The sequence below is a fragment of the Giraffa tippelskirchi genome, chromosome 4, assembly GCF_054371585.1.
Source record: "Giraffa tippelskirchi isolate mGirTip1 chromosome 4, T2T-mGirTip1v1.2.pri, whole genome shotgun sequence".
NCBI classification, from domain to species: domain Eukaryota; kingdom Metazoa; phylum Chordata; class Mammalia; order Artiodactyla; family Giraffidae; genus Giraffa; species Giraffa tippelskirchi.
This window is the reverse complement of record NC_137278.1, coordinates 175,514,149-175,539,563: the sequence shown is the minus strand read 5'-3', so window position 1 is coordinate 175,539,563 and position 25,415 is coordinate 175,514,149. Positions and strand designations below refer to the sequence as shown.

General features: G+C 40.6%; 1 protein-coding gene and 1 long non-coding RNA gene across 6 annotated transcripts in view; one reads left to right on the top strand and one right to left on the bottom strand.

Moving 5' to 3' along the window:
- The window catches only part of LOC145546030 (uncharacterized), a 1,126,586-nt gene that overhangs the window by 53,196 nt on the left and 1,047,975 nt on the right, over positions 1-25,415 (top strand). The gene's annotated exons all lie outside the window — the stretch shown is intronic.
- TMTC1 (transmembrane O-mannosyltransferase targeting cadherins 1) overlaps positions 1-25,415 on the bottom strand; it is a 297,505-nt gene that overhangs the window by 259,360 nt on the left and 12,730 nt on the right. For all 5 annotated transcript variants that reach the window (XM_081591728.1, XM_081591729.1, XM_081591730.1 and 2 more), the window contains exons 2-4: positions 16,161-16,338; positions 8,391-8,464; positions 4,491-4,667 (exon numbers count right to left, since the gene is read on the bottom strand). In XM_081591728.1, coding sequence (XP_081447854.1) covers positions 4,491-4,667; positions 8,391-8,464; positions 16,161-16,338 — 429 coding nt within the window. The remainder of the gene's footprint in view (positions 1-4,490; positions 4,668-8,390; positions 8,465-16,160; positions 16,339-25,415) is intronic.

Here is a 25,415-nt window from a genome sequence, read left to right as displayed (position 1 = left end):
TAAATCAAATCCCTTATGATTATACAGTAGAAGTGAGAAATAGATTTAAGGGACTAGATCTGATAGACAGAGTGCCTGATGAACTATGGATGGAGGTTTGTGACATTGTACAGGAGACAGGGATCAAGACCATCACCACGAAAAAGAAATGCAAAAAGGCAAAATGGCTGCCGAGGAGGCCTTACAAATAGCTATGAAAAGAAGAGAAGTGAAAAGCAAAGCAGAAAAGGAAAAATATAAGCATCTGAATGCAGAGTTTCAAAGAATAGCAAGGAGAGATAAGAAAGCCTTCCTCAGCGATCAATGCAAAGAAATAGAGGAAAACAATAGAATGGGAAAGACTAGAGATCTCTTCAAGAAAATTAGAGATACCAAGGGAACATTTCATGCAAAGATGGGCTCAATAAAGGACAGAAATGGTAGGGACCTAACAGAAGCAGAAGATATTAAGAACAGCTGGCAAGAATACACAAAAGAACTGTACAAAAAAGATCTTCATGATCCAGATAATCACGATGGTGTGATCACTCATCTAGAGCCAGACATCCTGGAATGTGAAGTCAAGTGGGCCTTAGGAAGCATCACTATGAACAAACTAGTGGAGGTGATGGAATTCCAATTGAGCTATTTCAAATCCTAAAAGATGATGCTGCGAAAAGGCTGAACTCAATATGTCGGTAAATTTGGAAAACTCAGCAGTGGCCACAGGACTGGAAAAGGTCAGTTTTCATTCCAGTCCCAAAGAAAGGCAATGCCAAAGCATGCTCAAACTACCGCACAATTGCACTCATCTCATACACTAGTAAAGTAATGCTCAAAATTCTCCAAGCTAGGCTTCAGCAATACATGAACCGTGAACTTCCAGATGTTCAAGCTGGTTTTAGAAAAGGCATAGGAACCAGAGATCAAATTGCCAACATCAAATTGCTGGATCATCAAAAAAGCAAGAGAGTTCCAGAAAAACATCTATTTCTGCTTTATGGACTATGCCAAAGCCTTTGACTGTGTGGATCACAATCAAAAATTCTGAAAGAGATTAGAATACCAGATCATTTGACCTACCTCTTGAGAAACCTGTATGCAGATCAGGAAGCAACAGTTAGAACTGGACATGGAACAACAGACTGGTTCCAAATAGGAAAAGGAGTACGTCAAGGCTGTATATTGTCACCCTGCTTATTTAACTTATATGCAGGGTACATCATGAGAAATGCTGGGCTGGATGAAGCACAAGCTGGAATCAAGATTGCTGGGAAAAATATCAATAACCTCAGATATGCAGATGACACCACCCTTATGGCAGAAAGTGAAGAACTAAAGGGCCTCTTGATGAAAGTGAAAGAGGAGAGTGAAAAAGTTGGTTTAAAGCTCAACATTCAGAAAACTAAGATCATGGCATCTGGTCCCATCACTTCATGGCAAATAGATGGGGAAATAGTGCAAACAGTGGCTGACTTTATTTTTCTGGGCTCCAAAATCACTGCAGATGGTGATTGCAGCCATGAAATTAAAAGACGCTTACTCCTTGGAAGGAAAGTTATGACCAAACTAGACAGCGTATTAAAAAGCAGAGATATTACTTTGTCAACAAGGGTCCATCTAGTCAAGGCTATGGTTTTTCCAGTGTTCATGTATGGATGTGAGAGTTGGACTATAAAGAAAGCTGAGCACAGAAGAATTGATGCCTTTGAACTGGGGTGTTGAAGAAGACTCCTGAGAGTCCCTTGGACTGCAAGGAGATCCAACCAGTCCATCCTAAAGGAGATCAGTCCTGGATGTTCATTGGAAGAACTGATGTTGAAGCTGAAACTCCAACACTTTGGCCACCTGATGCAAAGAGCTGACTCATTTGACAAGACCCTGATGTTGGGAAAGATAGAGGGCAAGAGGAGAAGGGGACGACAGAGGATGAGATGGTTGGATGGCATCACCGATTCAATGGATATGGTTTTGGGTGAACTCTGGGAGTTCGTGATGGACAGGGAAGCCTGACGTGCTGCAGTTCATAGGGTTGCAAAGAGTCGGACACAACTGAGCGACTGAATTGAACTGAATTCCTGTTACCTGTTCTCAGTTCCTTCCTATCAAGTTCACAACTGTACTAAGGTACTCATGTAATTATTTATGTAATGTTTGTCTTCCCCAGCACTGCCCTTTTTGGGAAAGAATCTTATCTGTGTTATTTGTGGCCAGGCACAAAATGGGAATGCATTAAACTGGTGGATAAAACAATGCAGAAAAGAAAGAACGCCTCCACCGATGCAGAGGTGCTGGTGGTTGTGAGAGCTAAACGTTACTAAAACAAACAAAAGAAGCCATAGACTATGAACTATGCAACTTCCAAGCTACATATCAGCAGTTATTATTTTTTCATAGAACTTCCAGCAGTTTGGTATGATGAAGGTCAAGAAAATTACTAAAGGACTAAAAGAGATAATTATCCTCTTTGAAAAAAGCCTAGCTCAATAGTGACCAGATGAAGAAGAAAGGACTCCCAGCAACCATGTGTTGGGGAGTCCTAAGACCAAAGGTGATAAGACTTCAAGTGTGAGTGTAGACAAAAGAATGCTGCCTGTCATCATTTATCAGCCACTGCAGCAGGCCCCAGGGTGCACCCTGAGGGAATTCAGAATGGAGAAAAATAGGAGAAAAATAGACAGCTGAGATGCATATCAAAGGAAAAATTTTAATGAGCCCAGACTCTTGCATCTTTCAATATATTGAAAAGCACTAAATCATTAACTTGAGATGTCTGATTTTTTGTGATTAGTACTCTTTTGAGTTTCAACTATAGTTTTTTGGGTTTTTATTCCCCAGCAGCAAAAACTCATAGATCCTAGTTCCTCCCTCACCTCTATGGAACAGTTCCCTTGGAGCTATCTGAGGGGCTTTCTCAGGTTACAAGTCCTTAGTAATGGTCCCAAATAAAACGTAATTCTCAACTTTCAAGTTGTGTGGGTGTTTTTTTTCAGTCGATATGAGGTTAAAATATCTCTGGACAGGACCAGAGGGGAAGGTCTGCAGTCACTTGTCACAAAGCAAAGGAGGCATACACAAAGAGGAGGCAGAAGCAAGTGGAAAGCCAGAGGAGCTGATAGGAAGGTCAGCAATGCAATTACTGTGATGGGTCAAGAGGATACTGAGGAGAGGTACGCTCATATAAGCTAAGGGGAGGTCCTCTGTCTCACAGCTTTCTTGGTTTAAGCTTGGGTCAAAATGATAACTAGGCTCCTTCCTTTTACATGCCTCTGAGATTCACAGAGAGCTAACAGAGTACCAAAATCTATTTAAATTATCTCCAAGTACGCCCAGGCAGGAAAAGTGATCAGAATTTAATGACTCATCTCAGCTTGTTGACATGCAATAGCTCTGCTCTTATCTTTGTGTCAAGAAGTATAAAGAGGTAGGGAATGAGATAAAAAGGCAGGATTTTTTTTTTTTAAAGATAAAATTCTTCTGGACAAGGCCAGAGAATAAATCAGATGCATTTATTAAAAGTTCAAATGTAAGGACCTTATAATTACTGAAGAATGTATGTCAAATTGTTAGTAATCCTGAGGAAGAAAATTACAGTATGTGCTTGGACTTTTAAAACACCTTAGTCATTCTTATCATCTATAACCCACGGGACAATATGAAAGTGCCTCAATTTTTTAAATGAAAACAGGCTACTAAATAAACTTGTTCTTTAACTTGAATAGGATATGTAATTAATTATTCCTGTATGGTTTAGAGTGGTCTGTTGTGGAATTCCAAAAGCCCCCCCCCCACCCCCGTCCCTGCCCCCGTTCAAAACTTAGGTAAATGCACCACCCCTCAAGCTAGTAAACAGACTCGAATTTAGCAGTGTTCTTTGAAGGATAGCACTTATGTGAATGCAGAGATTTCAGGCAAGCTGTTAACAAACTGTTACCATTTGTAACCACTCTCCTGTGTGAATCAAGATTTCTCAGTATTATACAATCAAAACAATCTAGTGATATAAACTTGCAATTAGCATAGGTACTTTTCAATTCCAAATTTGGTGCTCACAAAAACTTTATAATCCTCATTGACACAAGTGTGAAGAGTCTGAACACATACAATGCATCTATCTTAAGGAAGTAAGCCTTACTATATTATGGTCAAAGGTGAGGTTTGTTTTTGCTTAGTCACTCTGTCATGTCTGCCTCTTTTGTGACTCCATGGACTGCAATCCGCCAGGCTCCTCTGTCTTTGGGATCTCCCAGGCAAGAATACTGGAGTGGGTTGCCATTTCCTTCTCCAGGGGATCTTCTCAACCCAGGGATCAAACTTGCATCTCTTGTGTCTCCAGTGTTGGCAGACGGAGTCTTTACTACTGAGCCACAAGGAAAACCCCCAAGGTGAGGTTACATTTAACAGAATGTTGTATCTCTATTTTTTTAATGAAAAATTGAAAACTATTGATCTAAGTAATTTTTCTCTGCACATCACGCACTGCTTGACAGCAAAACTTTGACATGACTTACGATTTATCGTGATTGTGGGATAAAGAAAAGAGATCATAAACCAAGCACACGCCGAACACAGTGATGCCCGTCTCTTTCACCAGCATTGCGCAGGTCCCCAGAAACAGACTGAGCAGCAAGAAGAGGGGAGAAGCCGTGGGAGGGAAACTTTCCCCAACACAACACTGGTCCACACTCCTGAAAAACAAAGTTGAGATAGTTTTACTCCAAGAAGAAATATGGGTTGCTAAGAAATGCCACCTTTTAAAGGTAAGATCCAACACAGATTTCATTGTATTCTAAGTAGATGAGCCAAGATATCTCTAAGAATAAAATTTGCAAAGATGGGAAAAAGTAAATGACTGACAATGCTGAATTTGGTACTTAGATAAAAGCATATAAGTTATGGTAAAATATGGCATATAACAGAGGAACACTAAAAAGCAATTTAAAATGCTACCATAGAGATTTACTTAGTGACACAGAAAGATGTTTGCTATGCTATGCTAAGTCGCTTCAGTCGTGTCCGACTCTGTGCGACCCCATAGACGGCAGCTCACCAGGCTCCGCCGTCCCTAGGATTCTCCAGGCAAGAATACTGGAGTGGGTTTCCATTTCCTTCTCCAATGCATGTGAGTGAAAAGTGAAAGTGAAGTCGCTCAGTCGTGCCCGACCCCTAGCGACCCCATGGACTGTAGCCCACCAGGCTCCTCCATCCATGGGATTTTCCAGGCAAGAGTACTGGAGTGGGGTGCCATTGCCTTCTCCGGAAAGATGTTTAGGTGAACATATATTAAGTGAATAATATAAGCCACATGCATGAACTCTGGTGCCAGGTTTCCTGGGTTCAGATCACAGCTCTGCTGTTAACTAACAAGGTAACGGTGGCAGGTCAATGCCTCCCTGTGCCTCATCCTGTGTTTATCATCATCATTATTATTATTTTTGTGAAGGTGTTTTATATGTTTCTGTACAAGGAAAACACTGGATAGATACCAAAACACAATCATCATTAATGTGATGAAAATATAGATGTTTTAGTCTTTTTCTTCGGAGAAGGCAATGGCACCCCACTCCAATACTCTTGCCTGGAAAATCCCATGGATGGAGGAGCCTAGTAGGCTGCAGTCTATGGGGTCGCTAGGGGTCGGACACGACTGAGCGGCTTCACTTTCACTTTTCACTTTCATGCATTGGAGAAGGATATGGCAGCCCACTCCAGTGTTCTTGCCTAGAGAATCCCAGGGGCGAGGGAGCCCGGCGGGCTGCCGTCTATGGGGTCGCACAGAGTCGGACACGACTGAAGCGACTTAGCAGCAGCAGCAGTCTTTTTCTTTTCTTCTGGCTGATCTGTTTTCTTTTTTTAATTGAAGTATAGCTGATTTACAATGTTGTATTAGTTTCTAATCTGTAGTTTTAAGTGTATTTTCCATGAGAATATTTAGGGGAAACATTTTTTTTTCTCAGCATAATTTCCAGCAGGGATTTTCTAAAACCTTCCAGTTGCTGTAAAGTCTTTTTTAACCTTACAAAACAGAATCGGCTCCCCAGCAAGAAACCTTCCGCAGGTGACACACCAATTTGTTCCCTCTCCTTGGTAGGCCAATACATCTGCAGTTGTGACGTCTCACCCTTATTGTTGTCTTGGAACAATTGCCTAAATTATATTCCAAATTTGTAGGAGAGAGGCTTTTTCTCCGAAGCTAGTTGACAGCTTAAATTACTCAAAATGCGAATGACCTGCGCAACAGAAAGCTGTAGCAATGTGGCTTATTATCACACAGGTACGGATAGGCTGCAGACCCACTCACATTCCCAAGTTTATCAACACACAGAAAAGGCCTGAGAGATCAAGTTCACACTCAAAAGTGATTGTTAATCCTGTTCTAACACCAGAGCAAACAGGAAACAACTGTTGAATTTGGGTTTACATTTTAATATTTGCACAACACTCATATAAAACTAGCAATGTCATGAGGGACTTCCCAGGTGGCACAGTGGTAAAGAATCCTCCTGCCAGTGTTGGAGACCCAAGAGACACGGGTTCGATCCTTGGATAGGGAAGATCCCCTGGAGAAGGAAACGGCAACCCACTCCAGTATTCTTGCCTGGAGAATCCCATGGACAGAGGAGCCTGGCAGGCTACAGTCCATAAGGTCACAAAGAATAGGACACGACTGAGCGACTAAGGACACATTCATGCAGTGCAGTGGGAGGCTACAAAGCCACAACTAGAAGCTTGGTCCTACATTAAGAAAAGGTTCTGCTCTTAAACCAAAACTTTATAAGGTTTAATTCAGTTCATCCTTGATCCAAGGTCTAAGCTGGTTTACAACAAGGATTCTCAATTCCAGCACAGCTCAGGGAAGATGATTGTTTCTTCAGAATCCTTGGCCTCCACTCACGTGCCAGGTCAGTAAAAATATCTCCAGACATTGCAAATGTCCCTGGGGACAACATGGACAAATTTGTCCCATATGGAGAACCACTGGTTTAGAACAGTGTTCCTCGCAGTCACTGTGTTTTATAAGATTATAGGCCAATGAACTGACCCAAAGATCAAGGTTTATAAATGCTTAACCAGACATCACTCCATGAAGCAGGGCAACGGTTCACTGTCCCCCTTTATCTGGGCCGGCCACTGAGTCACCACCCCATTACATTCTTTTTTTTTTAGATTTTTTTTAATTTATTTATTTTTAATTTAAGGATAATTGCTTTACAGAATTTTGCTATTTTCTGTCAAACCTCAACATGAATCAGCCATACGTATACGTATATCCCCTCCTTTCTGAACCTCCCTCCCATCTCTCTCCCAATCCCACACCTATAGGTTGATACAGAGCCCCTGTTTGAGTTTTCTGAGCCATACAGCAAATTCCCGCGGGCTATCTATTTTACATATGGCAATGTAAGTTTCCGTGTTACTCTTTCCATTCATCTCACCCTTTCCTCCCTTCTTCCCATGTCCATAAGTCTATTCTCTATGTCTATTTCTCCACTGTTGCCCTGTAAATAAATTCTTCAGTACCATTTTTCCAGATTCTGTATATATATGTGTTAGAATACGATATTTATCTTTCTCTTTCTGACTCACTTCACTCTGTATAATAGGTTCTAGGTTCATCCACCTCATCAGAACGGACTCAAATGCATTCCTTTTTATGGCTGAGTAATATTCCATTGTGTATTACATCCTATTTTTAACCCACCCCTTTGCCTATGTGGCTATGTCACAACTCGGGTGAGAATCTGATCATTTTGTGAGAAAAGGGGCAGTATAATGGGAGATTGTTTTAGCTTTTCAGTCTCATAAAGAAGCTATTTTGATGAAATGATGTGTGAATTAGAAAATCACAGTTGAGAAATAGTACTTTCAATTCAGCCTTGTCATTTTAAGCTTTAAGCTCCTTTAATGAGTATAATAAAGAGGGTGAAAAAAAACTAAGACCAAAAATGAAAAGGACAAATTAAACAAATCACAGCTAAAGAGAGGACTATACCCAGTATAATTTGGCTCAGAGCTGATTTCAAATTCCATTCTCAGTAAGAGGAATCAGAAGCTAGAGCTTATCTTCCCAGTACTGGGAGAGCAGTCCTTTTAAAAGGCTATGACATAGTTCAGAATATGGCTGGAAAACAGAACAGCCAAGTCTTTGGTTAAGAGACAGTTTCCTATGCCAGGTCTCCAGGAAGCTCACGGTTATCTCACAGCCAAGAAGCTTTCCTCTTCTCTCAGGAAGGAGCTCAAAATCTAAACACACACACACACACACACACACACACAGCCAAGAAGCTTTCCTCTTCTCTCAGGAAGGAGCTCAGAATCTACACACAGACACACACACACACACACAGCAGAAACTCCCAGGGAGGAGCATGACTGTAAACACAGACAAGGGCGTTCTTAGCCATACATACCTATTATAGGAGAGAAAGGCCAAAAGAAACAGCAGGCATGCCAACACATCAGCTCTGCCAACAATTCCAGCCACCTACAAATTTTGAAAAAATAAAAACCTTAGAAAACCACTTTCTCAGAGACCCATAACAGAAATGTATTTGTTTTTAGAGGAATGAAAGAAACAATAAGTTAGAAAACACATTATTCTTCAATTTCTGATATATGACTAATCACTTCTAGTTATCCTAAACATTTAACAATAATTTTAAAGAAGGAGATAGAGAGCAAGAAAGGGGCAAGGTTTTCATGCTTAACTTTATTTTTAACCTTTCTTGATTATAATACAACTCATAATTTATCATAATATATTATTGCATATAACATATTTTCAGTATCATACATATATTATACTTACAAATATACTATATATATTATAAATTCCTATTTTATATTCAGATGTTCTTACATTACTATACTTACATATATTTCATTATTTTATTTATATTATAAAATTTCAATATAATATACATGTAAATCATGTTATAAATTATATAATATAAATTTCATTATATATTTATATTATAATTATGCAACATAGTATACATTATTATAACAAATATCACATTAATAACATAATAACATTATATTAGATATAAATAATATAATAGAAAGACAATGAAGAGTGGTAACTGTTACAAACTTAAGATTGAAAAAGGCTAAAAAGAAACAGTGACTAATGACCATTGTTTTAGAAAATACACATCACAACTAAATTATTAAGGTATAAAGTAGCATGAATTATGCAACCTACTGTCAAATGTTTCAGAAAATAAAAAGTATTTCTATATATTGAAGGAGAAAGAGAGCAAGGATGATAAAGCAAATGCTGCAAAAGGTTAAAAATTGGTGACTGGATAAAGAGTAATATGGTCATTACACTTCTTAAGTTTGAAATTTTGTTTTTAATGCGTTACTTCAGAAAGGGACTGAAATGGAAGAAGGGTGGGGGATAGATGCCTACTTATAAATTTTTGTATTATTTCACTATTTAAAACGTGTACATTTCTCTTAATTTTTTTAAATCTAAGAGATAAAATTATGAAGGAAAAACTGGAGTATGGTTCAAAGAAAGTTTCAAAGAAAAGCTCACATGTGGAAGAAGAGTTTGCAAGAGAAATGAACAGATTTGACATTCAGGCACAGAAAACAGCTTCACCCAAATCACAGAGGACCTGAAGCCCATGGTGTGTTGAAGAATCAATCAACAGTTAATAGCAGAAAATAGATTTATGGGGAATATACCTATAAATATCCTCAAATAATGAGCAAACTTTGCAGTCATAAAGGAGAGGTGATGACACACGCATGGAGCTAGACCACCCAAGGCTTGAATATAGACCCTTCTTGCCATCTGAGTGAGACTCAACTTTGTCATCTTTAAGTTCTGAGATTTGGTTTTGTTATTTATAAAATGAGTATTACACCCCCTACCTCATGTTACTGCTGTAATAAGTAAAATGATATATTGGGTTGGCCAAAAAGTTCTTGGGTCTTTCCAAATGAACTCCAGCCAAATATATAAAGTGCCCACTCGGTGTTGATGCCCTTCTGTCTTCCTTTGCTCTGCAGAGCAAGGAAGGGAGACTCTTATCACTGAGGTTTTCCTGTGTATAGAAATCATCTTTTTACATTAAGGTTTACATGTGTGATATTTTATGTTAACTTTACTAGATAATCCAACATATCTATTAGTTAAAATCTAAATAAAAAATAATTAAATACCTGCACCTGGATGGATAGCGAGTCACATAATTGAGAAAAATTCTAGTCTAATCCACATCAAGAGAAACCTGGACATGGCCAAAGAATTTCACTGGCAGTGCAGAACTGAAAGCTCTTACCTAAAGTGGCTGTTCAGGCCACATGCTGTTCATTGATCCCTTAATCTGTGAGGAACGTGAGTGCCATGTCAGGAAGAATGCATGAGGGAAGCAGGCAGTGACAGTGTGGTTTCACCTCAGTGTCAAGGCCCAGCTCAGACTCGCAGTCTGTAAAGCTACGACTGCACACGATTCACTTCTGAAGTCTAGTTCTGCTCATTCTACACCACTGCCTCTTAGAGCACTGAGCTCAGCATCACCTGCAAGACCTCTGGAAGGTTAAACAGAAAGCCCAGCTCCCCAGCAACAAAGTCCTGGGATGAGGCCAGGCACCTGGGCCCAGAGGGACAGCCACCACAGCACAACTGAATGTGGCCAACTCAGACACAGCAAGACTCACAAGTTGGTAGTGGGGGTACCAAGCTGGAACGAGGCAATTACAAGCTAGGCGAGTGAAACTAATGCTGTGAAGGCTCCTGGAGCCCTGCTTCTCGAACTGTAGTCAGTTAGCTCTGCTGGGAAACAGCGGCAACAGCAGCATGTGCCAGCTGGATGTGCCCAGATATAAAGAATGTAGTGTCTCTTCGAGCAGAAGCTCAGAAGGGGTGTTGAAAAGTCAGTGCTCACATTGAGACTCTGCTGCCAGCTCCACACCCCCACATAGTCACTGAACCCCTATTCTACATCTCTGTTAAGCTGGGGTCTCTGGGGGCAAGAAGGCTAGTGTCTTAAAAACAAAGTGACTGTCATCAGCTAATATATGTCCAGACCAGCCAAATACTGCAAGTCAATTTGTCAATGTCATCTTGTTCAGTAATTGCATATATCACTCCCTTCAACAAACATTTTCCAAGCGCCTCCTCTTTGCCAGGTATTAGGCCAGCTGGAGGGATAAAGCCTGCCCCAAGCAGTTAGTATCTGGTGGGGAGTCAAAAAAGGTATTTAGAGGTTACAAGGAAACTGCATGCATTGTAAAGGGGAGAAATCACAGCCATGAGAAGACTGAAGGGATTAATTTGGACTGCAGGATCCGGGAAGGCTTCATGGAAAGGCTGGCTGTATTCACCGGGACTTACAGGTCAGGCACCGAGGACCTCAGGAAACTCAGGACAGGGAGATGTGAATTCTGGGCCAGAAAGGGAACGCAGCATTCCAGGGAGAGGAAAGAGAGGTCTGTAAGCGTGTGGGTGTTTCTGGCAGGGAAGGCATAAAGTGATGAGTATGTGTGTGTGTGTTTAGTCACTCAATCGTATCTGACTCTTTGTGACCCAATGGACTGTAGCCTGCTAGGCTCCTCTGTCCATGGGATTTTCCAGGCAAGAATACTGGAGTGGATTGCCATTTCCTTCTCCAGGGCATTTTCCCAACCCACGGATCGAATCCACATCTCCTGCATAGCAGGAGGATTTTTACCCACTGAGCCATTGAAGAAAACAAAGTGATGACAGCATGGATTAGTGAAAAGGGGGCAGCAGTGAGCAACAGAAAGCAAAGATGAAATGTTAAGTTGGAGCTCTGTGGGCTTGATTCCACAACAATGTAGGCTGAACCATAGGGTGCTGGGAAGTACAGAAAGCCTGGTCAAAGATATCAATACAGAGATGGACAGCAAGTATTTCTGCCCTCAAGTTGCAGACTTCCATCACCAACCAGGTAGTTGTAACCTGGGAAATGTATTCCTTTAACAAATATTTAAACATTTGAAAAACATCAGTGAACCTAATTGAGTTGAATTCAAATAATGTAACGTTCAGATTTCCTAGCAAGCTTTACAGAATCACAAGTAGAAACTGCCAATTAAGGACTTCATTTGCCCCTAGAACTTGTTACTTCTTGGCCTATCACTCATAGGATTTGTATAAAGTATACTATATGTATAAAGTTATTAATTATGTTATCTGCAAAATGAGTTCTCCTGGTATCAGACTGAGCAGGAACACACACTTAACACAGGGCCACAGCTGAAAGCTAGACGGGCTGATAAGATCACGACCGATTTTTCACCGAGTACTCTGTTCCAGCCTTGGAAATGCTCACCCTAACCTTCAACTCCATGTGTAAGCATTTCCTGTTCTTGTTTTTGACTTGACATATGATCATTTCTTCAAACAGTAATGTCTCTGTGATGGCTGTTAAGTTTTAATTCTCATAGGAGAATTTCAATGATTTCCCCCATTTTCCTAATTTCTCTACTGATTTTTCTCATGATTCAGAATTAAGAAAAACCCATAAATTTCCCAAGAAATATACTGTCAGGAAACCCAAGAATCACAAGGTTTTCAATGAGGGAAGTCTACCTTATTCACTGTATAGCCCTGCATTGATTGACTATATTCCAGTCACTCAAAAATTTATTGAAAAATTATGTAAATAAATGAATTTGTTCATCTCTACTTAAGTTGGAAATAATTTTTCCCTTCACTGGGATTCTAGTTTTATAACAACATATTGCTTTGTCTTGAATGTTTTTATGTGTATGCTCCTTGGCTTTCTAGAGGCTTATGAACAAACTGTGGGTAGGGAACCCCACTGCCCACTCACATATGCCCTTGGCACCTGGCAAAGGGCCTGTACCAAGCAAGTACTCATTAAAAATTTGTTGATTATGTAATTAAGAAAGCAAATCATTAATCATATCAACACGCTTAAACTAAACCTTCCTCCCCCCCAATTCAAACCTTCTATCCTTCCTGTCATAATTGATGGTCCCATTTTTATTCTTGTTTAACAGAGGGGGGATATAGTCTACTAAATCCCTCTTTCACCACACTATGGTCTGTTTTTCTTGTTTTTAATCATTTATCACTGTTTTCATAATGCACATTTCTTTTTTACTATTCCTCTGTCCTCCTTTTTAGAAACCTAAACTAATATCTATAATTAAATAATGGTCTCTAGATTTTACTTTCCAGTATAGTGTATTAGATAGGTCAAATTTCTTTACTTTCTTATGCCTCCCCTATCTCCTTGTAAATGCAAACAGTTTAATATTTTTCCCTAAATAAATGTCCATCTCTCAGGCTGCTTTGTCCTCATAATTGTGTTACCGTGGATTTTGTTTTTTTTTTTGATTAGTGAGAAAGCTGGTTGAAACTCTTTCTTAAAGCTCATTTTGCTAACAGAATTTTCCCTTTTTCTTAGATTTCAACCTAATTCTATCAGCTCATAATCACACTGAATTTTATGCTCTCCTTTTCTGCAAGCACAGAATTAGGACTGGTCTTATTCTACTCATTTGGTCTTTCCTACACAAATTTTTCCCAAGACCCTCTAAGCATGAATTTTCAAATCTATCTAAGAAACTGTCAGAAACATAATGAAGTCGATGGACTTAGATTAAAACATTTCCACTGATGCAGTGTCATATGTTCTATATGGCTAGGAGTAGTGGTCCTTGATTATTTCTCTTCATCTAACAATAATATTGAAAATTTATGCATCGCTCTTATCTTTTAAAATTCATATCTAAAATTATTCATAATTTTAAATACTTCAAAGGATTTAACTTCCTTGTGCATTTTAGAAATCGATATTTTAAAATAAGCCATAATGTTACTGTCTTGAATGTACGAAATGAACCTGAAACATACCACAGCAGTTTGAAGCTCATCATCTTCCATTTACACAAATATGAACAGGCTCTTCTTTAAATGACAGACATTTCACGTGCCCTTTCCCCTTGAAATCATGTTCCCATTTTATTTCCCCCTCAGTATTTTTTTCTTAATATGCTATGCAATTACATTTCAAAATATTCTATTTATCTCACTGTATAATAAAAAAATATATAATTGGATTAATATTTTAAAGTTCCTGTGATCAAAAGCACCTAAATTTTCTGAATTTTCAAAATTGCGGAATTTTTAATTTTGTATTATTATTCCAATTAGCATTATTTTCAATTGCTAAATACATTGTAAGTTAGAAAAAAAAGATAAAAATTATTGAATAAAGAATAGTCCTCAATAATATAGGTATAGGCTTTTTTAATAAATTTAGTTATCTATGACTGAATATTACTTTTTGTTAGAATAAGGAAGCACATGGCATCAATTCTATTTGTAGCTTTTGTATTTAAACACAGTTCACATAAATGAGGACAGAAGTAACCATGTTACAGCAGTGACAATTCTTTGAACATCCAAGTTATCTGCAAAATCATAGCAATCTATCATCTTGCATAATGTTTAATGATCTACCAGCTGACAACTCTACCAGGTTCTCCTTTAACCTGGTTGAAAGCAAATAAATGAAGTGTACCAATTATTAGAGTTACCTGTCATTAGATTCATTTGCTTTCACAGTTTCTCAAAACTAAGGAAAAAAGGCTTGGCTGAGACTTTGCAAAGGATTATTACTTATACTCTACAGCGCTCCACTTACAGGCAGCTTGTTCATTCCAAAATACTCAGAAAGGACTGGGAAAATTACACTTAACAAAGTAATTGTTTATAAAATAATTTTCTCCCTTATGACTCTAAAATACTTGTGTAAAACCTTGGGCTTACAGATTTAGAATTTTGTTTGTGGCAAATGTCCATCATATGGCCTAACCAGTCCTCATTATCAAACCAATTGGCCAAGTCAGACTTCTTGCTTCAGATCAAATGAAAGTATTATGCATCCCCATGACAAACATCTTGCAGGCCACCATACCCTACTTCTAATACGATGCTGCCTTCTTCACAGAAACATGTATAGACAGAAAAGGACGTAAACCTACTTTGGGTTTATGATACCTTAATTAGAGGTGACTTGGCTGACACCGATATATCAAATTGTTTCTCTGTACAGTGCCATTTGTACCCCTGAGGCATAGTAAGATTCTGATGTATGCAAGACATTCTTTACTTTTTTTAATATAAGAAAAAGGCAACTGAAAGGGAAAGAGGGAGAGGAGAATCAACTTGACACTTTTCCCCCAGGTTCTCAGACCTGGATGTAAACTGTAGGATGTGAACTGTAGGAAAATGTCCGGATGCAATCTGTGACTCTGGAGACAATTCTTATAAAACTATGGTACCCATGTACTGCTTGGAAAGTCTTCATCCACCCTGAGCAATACATAAAATAAACCAGCTGTGGTTACTGTGATGTGAAGCCAGGCTAGATGCCACCATCCTGGCGCATGATTAAGCCCATATTTTAAATAAGACTCCAGATCTATACTTTCTAAACACATTTCTCATCATCCTCCAAATAACTACAGTTCATACTAAATAACTTGGAAAACTATTGGTAAGTCTCGAAAGTGTGTTTAATTTGAAGAATGTCAGTTCAACTTTTTATGGCCTTTCCCTAGCTCTTGGGCTTCCTATGTGGCTCAGTGGTAAAGAATCCACCTGCCAAGCAGGAGACATGGGTTCGATCCCTGGGTCAGGAAAGTCTTCTGGAGAAGGAAATGGCAACCCACTCTAGTATTCTTGCCTGGAAATCCCATGGACAAGGAGTCTGGTGGGCTACAGTCCACGCGGTCGCCAAGAGTCCAACACAACTTAGCGGATAAACAACCCTAGCACTTAAGAGTTCTGTATCATGAATGTTATAAATATTAAGCAGAGCAAGAATAGGTTAAAAAATCGTATAACAGGAACAATAACTCAGCATGCTAAGTATCTTAAAATGCCCCTTGCTGTTTAAAACAAATTAGGACTTAAATTCTCCACAAACAAAGAACTGTGGTCATTTATGACTAGCTGTAATAATGACAGTGGTTATTTAGAAAAGCAGTTAAGTCCTGGAGGTGCAATAAAGGCCATTAGAACATTTAAAAAGAAAAGTTGTCAAGCAGAATGATTTATATATAAAGATAAACACTTCAGTAGAGCTTTAAATTCACATGGTTTTGAGAGGAGAAAAAGATGACTTTTTTGCTTCATTATTTCATTGAGTCCCAATGACACTCACCGCCTCTGTGTGAACAGGATGCACGGCAAAAAGTAACGCCGTAACAAAAGCAAGTCCACGATTCTTGAAGACAGTTTTGTCACAGGTGTACATCAGCACAAGGGTCACTAGGCAGTGTAAAATGACATTTACTGCGTGGAAGTAGAATGGGTCCATGCCAGTCAAAAAGATGTTTAGCCTGTGACAACAAATAAAAACTGAATTAGCTACAAACAGAAGGTAAGCACAAGGAAAGCAAAGGGAATCCATCACTCTGAAAGGTAAGTTATTTAATTATTTTTAAATGATTCCACTATCAGGTTACTCTATATATCTGAGTATAAGTCTTTTCCTATCTAAAAAATTTTCCATCTGCAGAAATCCTTGTAAATGCAATATGATATTACTTCTTGGTGGCCTCACTGAAAAGGCAGACAGGTGTGCAATGCTTTTCTTCCCTCACTCGCTTTTTTCCCTCACTCCCTGGCTGCTGCAAACAGCTCCCAGTACTCTTGCTTCACTAGCACCTCTTCCTAAGCAGCTGAGTGCTCACAGGCAAGTCCTCAGTGCTGTAGGTTGGAGCCATGGTCACCAGCGATGAGAAAGAGACCAAGAAACTGGCACCGATGGTCAAGGTTGGGATAAACCAGGTATGACTGTGTTCTCTCACCCATGGTGCCACCAGAAACCAAATTTCCAGATTATGCACAAGGAATCATTGTTAATTACCACCCCACAAGGCATCTCCAGGGTATCTACCCACCATTACCAGTTGTAGCTGAAATTATTAATATAAGGGTGAGAATGAGCATAGCATTTCAGAATTTGTATTCAATGTTCTCTAACATCAATTCCTACAGAATCTCAGAATCTGAATTCCAGTATTACAACAAAAAGAAAATAAAAAGAGAACCACATTGAGAAGAGAAATTTGTTGTTCAAAATTTTAAACACTTTGACAGAGAGACTTCTGAAGGTAGCCTTTAAGTTAAGAATAGGACATAATGTCCTCAAATAAGTCTGTGGGGTTATAGAAAAAAATGTAACTGCATAGGGAATGGTTCTCTTGGGAGAACACACACACCCTAAGTGGTACTGTCTATAGCCATCTAGACTCCAGTCCATTTTACCAAAACAGTAATTCCATATCTTTATCCTCACGCTCTTGATCTGCTTCTCTTATACAGCTACCTCTGCTTTGCCAAAAACAGCTGAGAATCTAAAAGTCATCTTTAGCAATGGCACACACATATTCTAAATACTTGAGTTGATTCAGCTTTAATTTACAGAATTTTAAACATCTCAAGCTTTATTTGGACACACGAATCTAAATGTCATAGTCACAAATCAACTCAATTTTCATTTCCACTGAAGTAATCATGGTCCCAACTAAGCCTAAAAAAAATGAATTGCTGGCCAACTCCAGGGGCCCAATGCAAAATTCGAGACAGCTGTGGTGCAGACCTATGCATCTGCGCACACTCCAAGGTGCTTAAGATAGGAGCCTGGTGTGAACTACCTCCTTCAGAAGGAAAGAAGAAAGGGCCATGAACAAGGGGACTGGTGTGTTCAGCTAAAGAAGGCAGAACAGCATCCCTGACATTCCAGGACAAGAGGACCTATACACGGTGAGAGCTGCTGGAAATCAGAAAGCACAGGGTGAGGCTTCCCTGCTGGCTCAGTGGTAAAGAACCCACCTGCCAATGCAGGAGACGTGGGTTTTATCCCTGATCCGAGAAGATCCCACATGCTGCAGAGCAGCTAAGCTGGTGCGCCACAACTACTGAGCCTGTGCTCTGGAGCCCGAGAGTCTTAACTCCTGAGCCCACTTACTGAAGCCCATGAGCCCTAGAGTCCAAGCTTCCCAGCAAGAGAAGCCACCACAATGAGAAGCTTCTGCACCAAAATTAGAGAGTAGCCTGCTTAGCAACGAAGGCCCAGTACAGCCAAAATTAAATAAATAAATACGATTTTAAAGAAGAAAGAAAGCAAGCACAGGATGGAGGAGCTGTGAGAAGGATGAGACTAAGTCCCTGTCCTCGGGGAAGGTGGGAGTGGTCCCCTGACAGCCCACTCCCCTGACGTTGATTTTATACTGTTTCCACTTCACCAGGCTGAGTTTTCCAGACCAGCTAAGCCATTCATTTAAAATGCACTCACATTCATCTCAGTGAGAGAAAACAGGCAATCTCGTATGTGATAGGTCTCTAAGTTGTCAATATATATATAAAAGGCTTTACAAATTGCACACCCTTTGCCCCAAAATTCCACTTCTAGAAATTTTCTGTAAGGAAAAAACAGAAAAGTATTCAAAGATATATATATATATACATACATACATATGTGATACTGTGATGCAATAAGAATATGTATTTTGGTCTTCATCCCAACTCCTAGTTGGAGACCCTAAAACCTTTGTAATTTCCTAAGCGATAAAGGTGCTAGAAATATCTCTTGTTTTAATATTTGGTCTCTGCCCCCAAGTTCCTGGCACCACTCTCCTAAATTCCTTGCAGTTTCCTAAGTGATAAGAGCACTGGGAGCACCTTTTGTTCTAAAACTTGGTGTTCGGCTCTGGTTCTTGACACAGAGCCCCTAAATCTCTTAGAATTCCCTGGGAGATAGGAGTGACTTTTGTCTTAATGCGGTGATTCTTACCAGGCTCCTGGGTGACTTCAGGATGGGAGCTGGTCACAAGCAAGACCACATGTGATTAGAAGCGTGGAACGTTTAGTCCACCCCCATCCTCAGGAAGAGGAGAGTTGAGGGAGGCGTAATTGATCAAGCCTACATGACGACACTTCCAAAAAAATGCCCGGAACTATGGGGTTTGGAAGGCTTCCAGGTTGGTGAACACGTCAACATGCCAGCAGAGTGGCAGAACCCAACTCCACAGGGACAGAAGCTCCTGTATTCAGGACTCTCCAGGCTCTGCCCTATACATTTCTTCATCTGGCTATTATCTGCACCGTTTATCATGCCCTTCCTTATATAATAGACGGGTTTCCCTTAGTTCTGTAGCCATTATAGCAAATTATCCAATCTGAAGGGGGAGGTCATAGGAAACCCCAACTTGTAGCCAAAAAGTGAAAGTGTTAGTCTCTCAGTGTGTCTGACTCTTTGAGACACCCAGAGACTGTAGCCTGCCAGGCTCCTCTGCCCATGGAATTCTCCAGGCCAAGAATACTGGAGCTGGTAGCCACTCCCTTCTCCAAGGGATCTTCCTGACGCAGGGATCAAACTGGGTCTTCTGCATCGCAGAGAGATTCTTTACCATCTGAGTCACCAGGGAAGACCCAACTTGTGGCCAAGTCAGAAATAAATGTGAGTAACCTGAGGACCAGTACTTGTGATTAACGTCTGAAGTGGGGGCATTCTTGTAGCACTGAGTCCTTAACCTGGGGTATCTGATGTTAACTCCAGGTAGACAGTGTCCAAATAGAATTCAACTCCAGGACACCCAGCAAGTGTGAGAGAATTGTTTGGTGTAGGAAGTAAACCCACATATCTGGTGTTAGAAATCTTGTGAGTATAAGTAGAGGAAGAAAGAGGAATTTTCCTGTCAACGTACAAAGATTGTGTTAATTATAAAAATGGCAACACAGAGACGGCACAACATCTAATAAACGTTTATGTATTTATCTATTCCCTGGAGAAGGAAATGGCAACGCACTCCAGTATGCTTGCCTGGAAATCCCATGGACAGAGGAGCCTGGTGGGCTACAGGCCACAGGGTCACAAAGAGTCAAAAATGCCTGAGTGACTGAGCACATTCCCACCGATGATATACTTTAGATTATAACTCTGGATTACAAATAATAGCACTGTGTTTTAAAAAAAGACAAAGGACTTGTTATTTTTCCAATTTATTTGTTATTCAACCATTTAACAAGGAAAAGCATCATTAAAGATGATGTTATTACTATATTATGACATGTTATGAGATACTTAACATATACTCCTTTCCCCTTCCAAAATGATATAAAATAGTAGGCATGACTCATCCATGTGTCTATATGTATCATATCTAAAAATGTGCGGATGTTATCCATATAAATTATTTCTGGAAATTGATTAGGAGTGAGTGCTTGGTGTTGTAAATGAATTCAATCAGATCCAAAAATATAAAAGTAAGTTGCTGAATGGGGAACCACTGTAGAGATAAAGTAACAGTGTGAAAGCCCCTCACCTGGTACATTAATCTAAGCTTTGAGAAATCACCAAAAATCTAGTTGTGAGAATTTCCCAAATATCTAAAAAGATGGAGCTTGAACTCTCCAAACGACAGATAAGTGAGCTTAAGATGAAATGGTAAGAAAATTTTTGAATATATCCTATGTGTGAGCAATGGGAAAAGAATCCCTGATTCTAAGAGTTACTACAGGTTCACAAAAAGGGATTTAACTGATTAACTTTGGGAGAGGGGTGTGATAGACATGTTACATCTTTAACAATGTCATTAAATATCTCAGAATCTCCTGGCATAAAAGACAGAATAAAATAGATATGAGCTAACAGAGAGTGGTGAATACTAAATCAATGTCTCCTTGGCTGGAGACCTCCAGGGTATGTCACAGCGTTCTGATAATATCTCTGGTCTGTCCAATATTTTTATCAAAGGCTTAAATGAATCTGTAGTGTATACTAACCAAGCCTGCATATGGACTGTATCAGGGAAGGAGAGTTACTCTACTGAAGACTGAGCTTCACAAAGAGCTTAAATGACTAAAATTGATAGCTAATTCTAACAGAATTAGACAGAACATGGGTAACGGTAAAGATCCACATTTAGACACAAAATAAAACAAAATCCTTGCGATCCATATTAAAACTCTACATGTGGTATTGTCCAAGGGTTGTTAGTCTACCCTAAAGTCAGAGTTACTGTGTCCTAGCTATCAAAACAGACCAAAGCATCAACACTGATAGTCAGGGAACTGCCTGAGTCAGTACTTTTCATTTCAATTCACTCCAACATACATTTACTGAGTACCTGCTAGTTGTAGGGGATAATGCAGGGCCCAGAGGAACAAACAGAAGACACGGCCCCTGCCACCAAAGAGTTAATAGCATAGCAGGAGAAAGAGAGAAAAGTAATTCATAGAGAATTCTAGCAGTAGGAGAACCTACGAGGTGCACAGATAAGGAAGATAGAGGCGTTCTCCCTGTGGATGGGAGAGGGAAGGGGGTGATATCCAACAGGGGGCGGCAGCCCCTCAGGGTGTTAAATGCTGGAGCACCTTCACAGGACAGCTTCAGGGTGCTGGGGGAGGGAGTCTCAAAGTGGCGTCTCAAGGAGGTAGGCTCAAGGAATGGGTCATGTTCCGCCCGGAGAAAGGTGACACACAGGTATGAAACCACGTTTTTCAGGGGAAAGGCTCTTTGGCTTATTTAGAGCTATATCCCCAGTGTCTATCCCTGGTACACGCTATCACACAATAAAACAAGGGATTTCAAATAAAAATTTCCAACTTTTCTTCAAATCTTAAAAGACGTGGCAACTCTGGGCCTCCATGGCTGCATGGAAACACCTGGGTGCCAATTTAGGTGGTTCAAGTAACTCATAATTTGCCATGGGGTCTTCCCACTACTGGGGGGCAGACTTCAGCTCAAAGAAAAATGTAATATCTAAAACTAAAATCAGTGTTGGGATAAACAGGAATGTCCACACAGAAGCCTGACAACAGCCTACCTTAAATACCATCTACAGAGAACAATTTCAGGTTTCATGTCACCTTGAATGTACTTCCATTACAGCATTTAATCAGTTTTTAAAAACACTTTTACTATATCCCTCAAGTGTTATGAGAAATTTTCATTCATTGTTAGAAATTAACTTTTTTGTCATTGTATCCATCTCCCTTGGAACACGGTAGATTAAAAATGAAGGTTTAGGAATAAACAAACTGACATTAAGCTGGAAGTTGGGAAAAACCATATTTTCCTTTCTACTCAAATAATCTAAGTTTATTTAACTTTCATTTCTAATTTAAAACTAGGCCAAGCAGTAGGAAATAAAACTTTTTTCCTAAAAAAATCTTAATAGTCATGTCTGCCTGGCTGAAAGCCTTCCAGACTTTGGCAGATAAAATGCAAACAGCCCCTTCTCCATCTGAACTCCTCTGCCTCCTTGTAAAACTGCCCAGAAAAGGGAGGGGGCACATGCAGTACACAGCAATCGGAGGGCACCAGTTCCCAGGAAAGACCACAGGGTCACACAGTGTGGCACCAAGTAGTCACAGGAGGAGGGGTGAGGAGGGGAGAAAAAGACTCATCGGTTTTGCTCCCCAGTAATGCCCACTCTCCCAGCCTAGAGCTCCAGATAAAGCCCATCACTTTAATTTTCCTCTTGAAAAACACCTCTGGTTTAGAAGAAAATAAAAGCAGGTATATCTCTGGAAGAGACTTCTACTCGAGAATATACTAGGGTCCATCCTCAAGGGGATCCCAACTCTATTTCAATCAAAGAGCCATACCTTAGTGAACTGGCAAGGGTCTGGAAACTGTATGAGGTCTTGGCTCTCCAATGTGGTGACTCAAGTCTAGTTTGGGGCCCTGAACCTGAAATTTTCCTGGTTATACAAGTAGGTCAAGTAACATTTAAGAGGGCTGCCTGTCCACTTCACATCACCATTCCTGTGGGTCACAACATTCCAGTTCTCACCGCATCCTCGCGCCTGCCATGTCAGTGCTCTCATCTTAGACTTTGGCCGCTAAGCTCTGCCACCTGGCCTCTGAAACTCCAGGGCCCCATCACCCCCACTGGAGTCGGAACGCCCACTGCAGTGGCAGCATCTCCCACATCACACCTGGCCAACAGAAAAGAAGTGCCGCAGAGCTTCCCAACCTTGCAGGCACTCTCCTGTTTACGTATTTCTCAATGTCTCAGTTCAGAGAGAAGCATTTGGCCCTCTTAGGGGATGCAGGGTAGGGGGTGCCAGGAAGGTGTGTGTAGACGATGTGATGAATGGACCTCAAGGTTCCCATCTCAACGAGCTTCTGGATTCCTCTCTCTGTTATGCCAGGCAGATTTTGGCATCTCAACCTCATTAAACATAGGTCCCACTGAGTCACAGTGGTTCCCAGGATTCTGAATCACCAGTGTGCTGGTTACAATTGCTGATTCCCTGATCCCACTCTAAGATATTCTAAGCCAGCAGATATCAGACAGGGCCCAGAGATCTGCCCTAAGCAACCCAATAATTCAAGACAGGTGATACTCAGAACTGTAATGCTCAGGTCTCAAAGCTTAAGGGAAAGCTGCATATGGTTGCTACGTTTACCAGAAAAAAATCCAGTTTTCTCAGCAATAACATGCATTCTTCTCCAGTAAAACCAATAAATGGGGGAAAGAAAAAACTAACTGTACCCCTCATCTTCTGTTTTTGGTGTCTCAAGTGATGGGTTCTCCCATATTTCCCTGGTGACTTTCCATAGCCCAGTACTAATTCTCCTGTCTTCCTGTCTCACCACTCATTTTTCTTCTTCTCATCTCCTGCCTTCATTACAGCTCTCAAATGCTTCTAAGTGCTTCCCATAGTCTTCTTAGATCATTCAGCCAATAAACAACAACATCTGGATCTTCTCATTTTTCCTCTAAGGCCTGTCCCTTAGGCCCTTCATCATTTTGGTTGCTTTTCTTCTGCATTCCCTCCAGTACCAGGAATAAATCAACAAATCAGCATCACTTCATGTCTCTAAAGAACCAAAGGATGTGATTCACAGGCACCGGTGCAAACAAGAGTGCCAAGAGGAGACGGTGCCCTGAGGTAAAGGCAAAATATACCCCCTCCACCCCTCCTCCCACGCCGGCTCTAAGGAAGCTGTAGGGAGGGACCAGACTGCGTGGAGCTGGTCAGGAGGAGGCCACAGTCACTGTTGTCACATGAGTATTCAGAATAGCAACTGAGCCAAAGAAAGGGTGGGGACACAGGGCAGGAAGATCAGAGGTCATAGAAGGAAGCGAGTCCCAGAAAACGTGAGTCTGCAGAGAATAAAAATTAACAGATCAACACCAAATATAATAGTTAGTTATAACTATAACTGACCTGTCAATTTTAAGAAAATGGGTTTCTTTCTTTTCAAGGTATGTATGTTTGGTGGAGTTCTTGGATGCAATGCCATTCAGACACCAGCTACCTGACACAGCCCTGCCCAAGACTCCCTCAATTCAGACACCAGACCACCTGCCCATCCAACCTTCCGGCCACAAATTCAGGGGTTCCCACGACTCCCTTAGCTTCGACAATTTGTGAGGATGACTCATAGAATTTAGGAAAGCATGATACTCATTTTTTTAATTAATGTCTTTATTTTTAATTAGAGTATAATTGCTTTACAATATAGTATTGGTTTCTGCCATATAACAAGGGTATACGTATGTCCCCTCCCTCTTGAACCTCCCTCCTACCTCCCACTCCAAGCATGATACTCTTTTATGATTACAGTTTTAATCTAAAAGATATGAACCAAAACTGATAGAAAAAAAAAAAAAAGACCCACGAGGCCAAGTCTGAAAGGGTCCTAAGCCTTCCGTGTCTTCAGGACACATCAGCCCCTCAGCACACTGATGCAGAACTGCCGACCAGGAAATCACGACCAAGCTTAACCAGGGTTTCAATGGGGAAGCTAACTGATTCCATCACTGGCCTCTTCAGCACCCCTTTCCCTTCCCAGAGGTTGGAAGGTAGGGCTTCCTAGACACTGTAACTGCAGAACCAACTCAAACTGTTTCTAACAAGACACCAAGCTATTTTTCAGAGACAACAGAATAAAACCACAAGTCATGCAGCTGAGGCATGCTCTGAGGAGAAAACTGTGACCTCAAATAACACCCGGAACCAAAGTTTCTCTGACCTCAACCCTACCCCCCAACCGCTAACAGGGAACTAAAGGACAGGAACATGACTGTAACCTGAATGCCTTTCAGAAGTGAACAATCTATTGTCCAGGAAGATCCAGTATGACACCCCTTCATCACACCTCAGCATCAGTGGCCAAGTAACAAAGTCCTCCAATCCAAACCACCAAACAGCACTTCTGCACACTGACCCTCTTCCACTAAGAGCTTGAACCCTGCTTGCTGTCTCCTTGCTGCTTGACTTCACAATAATGTCCTTTTCTCAAAAGCCAGTGCCACAGCATCGTTACCAGCAAGCCTGGCTTAGAAACAAAAATCATCTGGCTCCAAGCCCCAACTCTTTAATCATAAGACTAGTCTTTCCAGCAGGACGAGCTGCATTCTAAAGCTATCTGGAGGCCCACCGTGAGTCAACT